At 40.9% G+C, this 7,244-nt stretch overlaps 1 protein-coding gene across 1 annotated transcript in view; it reads right to left on the bottom strand.

Annotated features, from left to right (window-relative positions):
• Positions 1-1,291: 1,291 nt before the first annotated feature.
• The window catches only part of SUN3 (Sad1 and UNC84 domain containing 3), a 47,249-nt gene continuing 41,296 nt past the window's right edge, over positions 1,292-7,244 (bottom strand). Inside the window, exon 11 of the mRNA XM_005549626.4 lies at positions 1,292-1,592. Within this exon, the coding sequence (XP_005549683.2) occupies positions 1,473-1,592 (120 nt within the window). The 3' untranslated portion in view covers positions 1,292-1,472. The remainder of the gene's footprint in view (positions 1,593-7,244) is intronic.

Here is a 7,244-nt window from a genome sequence, read left to right as displayed (position 1 = left end):
TGTTTTTTTCAGACAGGGTCTTGCTCTGCCACCCAGTCAGGAGTGCAGTGATCATGGCTCACTGCGGCCTCAAATTCTTGGGCTCAAGTGATCCTCCCACCTCAGCCTCCCAAGTAGCTGGTACTGCAGGTGTGCACCGCCTAATTTTTTTTATTTTTAATAGAGACAGGGTCTCACTATGTCGCCCAGGCTCATCTTGAACTCCTGGAGTCAAGTGGTTCTTCCACTTTGGCCTCTGAAAGTGCTAAGATTATAGGTGTGAGCCACCATGCCCAGCCCAAATTATTTTTTTAAATAATAATTGTTTAATAGCTTGTAACTGTCCCATAAATGCCATATTTTTCTGGTTTTTAACTGAGATCAAGTTACATTTATAAATTAACTTAAAATTGACATCTTGACAGTTGAGATTTCCCATCGAAGGATATGGCATATAGTATATCTATCTTTCCATTTATTTTATTGAAGTCTTTTTTTTTTTTTTTTTTCCAGACAGGTTGCCCAGGCTGGAGTGTAGTGGCTCAAACACACCTCACTTGAAGCTTCAACCTCCCAGGCTCAAGTGATCCTCCCACCTGTCTCCTGAGTAGCTGCAACATGCAAGACGTCTGGCTAATTTTTAAATTTTTTGTAGGGATGGGGTCTTGCTGTGTTGCCCAGACTGGTCTCAAGATTCCTGGGCTCAAGTGATCCCACACCCTTGACCTCCCAAAGTGCTAAGATTACAGTTGTGAGCCACTACGCCTGGCCTTAAGTCTTCTTTTAGTCATTTACTGCTGTTTGGGATTTCTTCATGTAGATATTTTATTTTCTTCTTTTATTTGATGTTTATTATCTAAAGATGATAATGGATTTTGTAAGTTATACTCTGTAACTGGTTGTTGTTTTTATTTATGAATGATATTGATTTATATGTGGGAATTTTGCATCCACTAACTTACAACAGTTTTTCCTTGTTTGTTATTCTTTTAAAATAGACTCTATTGCATTTCAAGGAATTCATCAAATTATCTGTAAATGGTCATGGTCAGAACTCCTCACTAATTTTTACCTCTAATTTAAAAATTACTGGTTTCCTCTCTAATTGCGCTGACCAGTGCCTCCAGATCAGCACTAAATGATAGTGGTGATAGTGGACACCCAAGCCTGGTGTAAATAAATGAGTCAGTGAAGGCAAAGATGGTATTATGAGAAAGACTGATGATGAGACAATCTTCTTCTAAATAAAAAATGAGTTTTCAATGCTCTGACAACATGGAGCATCCTTAAAGACTAAACTATGGCAAGGATATTTAATTTACTTCCATATTTTTTATTAGTAAAATTTGTTTACTTTTTATAGGCAAGTATGAACCACTTTGAGGTTTTCTTCCCACTCCTAATTCTCAATTCCTATGTGTGCAGTATCATCTAAGAGAACAAGTGTTCTTGAATATTCTGGACATGTGGCATGACCTTCTGCACCAACTCTTCTAGATGTGCTTGCCTGGTGTGCCGTGGACCCTGAATCGATATAAACAAGTATACTTCGGGTGTCCCCAGTTGCTAAAGATGTTAAGTTTCACACATAATAAATATTCAGAAACAGCATGCTGAAAATAAAGAAAAGAAAATCAATGCCTCATAAAGAAATTCATCTCAAATAATCCCAATGAATACTGATAAAATTTTAAAATTATATACTCTTCTTTTTTTTTGAGACAGGATCTGGCTCTGTCACACAGGCTGGAATGTAGTGGCATGATCACGGCTCGTTGCCACCTCTACCTCCTGGGCTCAAGCCATCCTCACAGCTCAGACTCCTGAGGAGCTGGAACTGCAGGCACATGCCACCACACCTAGCTAATTTATTAATTTTTTGTAGAGACAGGGTTTTGCCATGTTGCCCAGGCTGGTCTTGAACTCCAGGGTTCAAGCAATTTAACTGCCTAGGCCTCCAAACGTGATGGGATTATAGGCATGAGCCACCACACCTGGCCTATATACTTTTTTCTTTTCTAACATAACTATTTTCAAATATCAGTGTAATGAGTGGGAAAATAAGCTACTGGAATAAAGAGCTTATGAAAAGATAAGTAGAGGGAGAGGAGGATAATATGGCAGCCAAGTGACCTCTCTGTTCCACTGTTTCTCCCTTCTCCACTCCTTGCTGGCTGTGCTGAGGAGCAGGGGAGAGAGGGCTTGTTGTCTAAAACCAGATCTATGAAGCCAACTATAAGAACAGATAATATGAGTTCAAATGCATATGAATATATAATCAAATATGAAACTCGACAAATATGCTCATTTCTAACATATATTATTGTTATATCTTTATTTTCTCACTATTTGGCCAAAAAGTGTCATAAAGGAGGGCATGCCCAAGAAGGCTGAATAGGAACAGCTCCAGCCTCCAGCTCCCAGCGTGAGCAACACAGAAGACGGGTGATTTCTGCATTTTCAACTGAGGTACCAGGTTCATCTCACTGGGGCATGTCGGACAGTTGGTGCTGGTCCGCGGATGCAGCCCGACCAGCGAGAGCTGAAGCAGGGTAAGGCATCACCTCACCTGAGAAGCACAAGGGGGAAGGGAATTCCTTTTCCTAGCCAAAGGAAATTGAGACACATAACACCTGGAAAATTGGGTAACTCCCACCCTAATACTGCACTTTAACAAGGGTCTTAGCAAAAGGCACACCAGGAGATTATATCCCACACCTGACTCGGAGGGTCCCACGCCCACGGAGACTCCCTCATTGCTAGCACAGCAGTCTGAGATCTAACTGCAAGGCGGCAGCGAGGCTAGGGGAGGGGCGCCCACCATTGCTGAAGCTTAAGTGGGTAAACAAAGCCGCTGGGAAGCTCGAATTGGGTGGAGCCCACCGCAGCTCAAGGAGGCCTGCCTGCATCTGTAGACTCCACCCCTGGGGACAGGGCATAGCTAAACAAAAAGCAGCAGAAACCTCAGCAGAGGTAAATTTCCCTGTCTGACAGCTTTGAAGAGAGCAGTGGATCTCCCAGCAAGGAGGCTGAGATCTGAGAACGGACAGACTGCCTCCTCAAGTGGGTCCTAACTGGGAGACATCTCCCACTAGGTGCAGACCAACACCTCACAACTCACGTGGCTGGGTACACCCCTGAGACGGACCTTCCAGAGCAAGAATCAGACAGCAAAACTCGCTGTTCAGCAATATTCTATCTTCTGCAGCCTCCACTGCTGATACCAGGGCAAACAGGGTCTGGAGTGGACCTCAAGCAAACTCCAACAGACCTGCAGCTGAGGGTCCTGACTGTTAGAAGGAAAACTAACAAACAGAAAGGACACCCACACCAAAACCCCATCAGTACATCACCATCATCAAAGACCAAAGGCAGATAAAACCACAAAGATGGGGAAAAAGCAGGGCAGAAAAGCTGGAAATTCAAAAAATCAGAGTGCATATCCCCCTCCAAAGGAATGCAGCTCATCGCCAGCAATGGAACAAAGCTGATTGGAGAATGATTTTGATGAGTTGAGAGAAGAAGGCTTCAGTCGATCAAACTTCTCAGAGCTAAGGGAGGAACTATGTAACCAGCGCAAAGAAACTAAAAACCTTGAAAAAAGAATGGATGAATGGCTAACTAGAATAACCAATGTAGAGAACTCCTTAAAAGAATTGATAGAGATGAAAACCATAACACGAGAACTACGTGACAAATGCACAAGCTTCAGGAACTGACTCGATCAACTGGAAGAAAGAGTATCAGCGATTGAAGATCAAATGAATGAAATGAAGCGAGAAGAGAAGTGTAGAGAAAAAAGAGTAAAAAGAAATGAACAAAGCCTCCAAGAAATATGGGATTATGTGAAAAGACCAAATCTACATCTGATTGGCGTGCCTGAAAGTGCCATGGAAAATGGAACCAAGTTGGAAAATACTCTGCAGGATATCATCCAGGAAAACTTCCCCAACCTAGTAAGGCAGGCCAACATTCAAATTTAGGAAATACAAAGAACGCCACAAAGATACTCCTCGAGAAGAGCAACTCCAAGACACATAATTGTCAGATTCACCAAAGTTGAAATGAAGGAAAAATGTTAAGGACAGCCAGACAGAAAGGTCAGGTTACCCATGAAGGGAACCCCATCAGACTAACAGCAGATCTCTTGGCAGAAACTCTATAAGCCAGAAGAGAGTGGGGGCCAATATTCAACATTCTTAAAGAAAAGAATTTTAAACCCAGAATTTCATATCCAGCCAAACTAAGTTTCATAAGTGAAGGAGAAATAAAATCCTTTACAGACAAGCAAATGCTTAGAGATTTTGTCACCACCAGGCCTGCCCTACAAGAGATCCTGAAGGAAGCACTAAACATGGAAAGGAACAACAGGTACCAGCTATTGCAAAAACATGCCAAAATGTAAAGTCCATCCATGCTGGGAAGAAAGTGCATCAACCAACGAGCAAAATAACCAGCTAATATCATAATGACAGGATCAAGTTCACACATAACAATATTAACCTTAAATGTAAATGGACTAAATGGTCCAATTAAAAGACACAGACTGGCAAATTGGATAAAGAGTCAAGACCCATCAGTTTGCTGTATTCAGGAGACCCATTTCACATGCAGAGACACATATAGGCTCAAAATAAAGGGATGGAGGAAGATCTACCAAGCAAATGGAGAACAAAAAAAAAAGTAGGGGTTGCAATCCTAGTCTCTGATAAAACAGACTTTAAACCATCAAAGATCAAAAGAGACAAAGAAGGCCATTATATAAACGTAAAGGGAACAATTCATCAGGAAGAGTTAACTATCCTAAATATATATGCACCCAATACAGGAGCACCCAGATTCATAAAGCAAGTCCTTAGAGATTTACAAAGAGACTTAGACTCACATACAATAATAATGGGAGAGGCCAGGCGTGGTGGCTCACGCCTGTAATCTCAGCACTTTGGGAGGCCGAGGTGGGCAGATCATGAGGTCAGGAGATTGAGACCATCTCAGCTAATACGGTGAAACCCCATCTCTACTAAAAATACAAAAAATTAGCTGGGTGTGGTGGCAGGCACCTGTAGTCCCAGCTACTTGGGAGGCTGAGGCAGGAGAATCACTTGAACTTGGGAGGTGGAGGTTGCAGTGAGCCAAGATCGTGACACTGGCACTCCGGCCTGGTGACAGAGCGAGACTCCATCTCAGAATAATAATAATAATAATAATAATAATAATAATAATGGGATACTTTAACACCCCATTGTCAACATTAGAGAGATCAACGAGACTGAAAGTTAACAAGGATATCCAGGAATTGAACTCAACTCTGCACCAAGCGGACCTAATAGACATCTACAGAGCTCTCCATCCCAAAGCAACAGAATATACATTCTTCTCAGCACCACATTGCGCTTACTCCAAAATTGACCACATAGTTGGAAGTAAAGCACTCCTTAGCAAATGTAAAAGAACAGAAATTATAGCAAACTGTTTCTCAGACCACAGTGCAATCAAACTAGAACTCAGGACTAAGAAACTCAATCAAAACTGCTCAACTACATGGAAACTGAACAACCTGCTCCTGAATGACTACTGGGTACATAACGAAATGAAGACAGAAAAAAAGATGTTCTTTGAAACCAATGAGAACAAAGATACAACATACCAGAATCTCTGGGACACATGTAAAGCAGTGTGTAGAGGGAAATTTACAGCACTAAATGCCCACAAGAGAAAGCAGGAAAGATCTAAAATTGACACCCTAACATCACAATTAAAAGAACTAGAGAAGCAAGAGCAAATACATTCAAAAGCTAGCAGAAGGCAAGAAATAATTAAGATCAGAGCAGAACTGAAGGAGATAGAGACACAAAAAACCCTCCAAAATATCAATGAATCCAGGAGCTGGTTTTTTGAAAAGATCAACAAAATTGATAGACCACTAGCAAGACTAATAAAGAAGAAAAGAGAGAAAAATCAAATAGACGCAATAAAAAATGATAAAGGGGATGTCACCACTGACCCCACAGAAATACAAACTACTATCAGAGAATACTATAAACACCTCTGTGCAAATAAACTAGAAAACCTAGAAGAAATGGATAATTTCCTGGACACTTACACTCTCCCAAGACTAAACCAGGAAGAAGTTGAATCTCTGAATAGATCAATAGCAGGCTCTGAAATTGAGGCAAAAATTAATAGCCTCCCAACCAAAAAAAGTCCAGGACCAGACGGATTCACAGCCAAATTCTACCAGAGGTACAAGGAGGAGTTGGTACCATTCCTTCTGAAACTATTCCAATCAATAGAAAAAAAGGGAATCCTCCCTAACTCATTTTATGAGGCCAATATCATCCTGATACCAAAGCCTGGAAGAGATACAACAAAAAAGAATTTTAGACCAATATCCTGGATGAACATCGATGCAAAAATCCTCAATAAAATACTGGCAAACTGAATCCAGCAGCACATCAAAAAGTTTTTCCACCATCATCAAGTGGGCTTCATCTCTGGGATGCAAGGCTGGTTCAACATATGCAAATCAATAAACATAATCCAGCATATAAACAGAACCAAAGACAAAAACCACATGATTATCTCAATAGATGCAGAAAAGGCATTTGACAAAATTCAACAGCCCTTCATGCTAGAAACTCTCAATAAATTCGGTATTGATGGAACATATCTCAAAATAATAAGAGCTATTTATGACAAACCCACAGCCAATATCATACTGAATGGGCAAAAACTGGAAGCATTCCCTTTGAAAACTGGCACAAGACAGGGATGCCCTCTCTCACCACTCCTATTCAACATAGTGTTGGAAGTTCTGGCTAGGGCAATCAGGCAAGAGAAAGAAATAAAGCGTATTTGGTTAGGAAAAGAAGAAGTCAAATTGTCCCTGTTTGCAGATGACATGATTGTATATTTAGAAAACCCCATCGTCTCAGCCCAAAATCTCATTAAGCTGATAAGCAACTTCAGCAAAGTCTCAGGATACAAAATTAATGTGCAAAAATCACAAGCATTCTTATACACCAGTAACAGACAAACAGAGAGCCAAATTATGAATGAACTCCCATTCACAATAGCTTCAAAGAGAATAAAATACCTAGGAATCCAACTTACAAGGGATGTAAAGGACCTCTTCAAGGAGAACTACAAACCACTGCTCAGTGAAATAAAAGAGGATACAAACAAATGGAAGAACATACCATGCTCGTGGATAGGAAGAATCAATATCATGGAAATGGCCATACTGCCCAAGGTAATTTATAGAG

Source organism: Macaca fascicularis, chromosome 3 (assembly GCF_037993035.2).
Source record: "Macaca fascicularis isolate 582-1 chromosome 3, T2T-MFA8v1.1".
Taxonomy (NCBI): domain Eukaryota; kingdom Metazoa; phylum Chordata; class Mammalia; order Primates; family Cercopithecidae; genus Macaca; species Macaca fascicularis.
The sequence above is the reverse complement of the archived record's forward strand: the minus strand, read 5'-3'. Positions and strand labels throughout refer to the sequence as shown.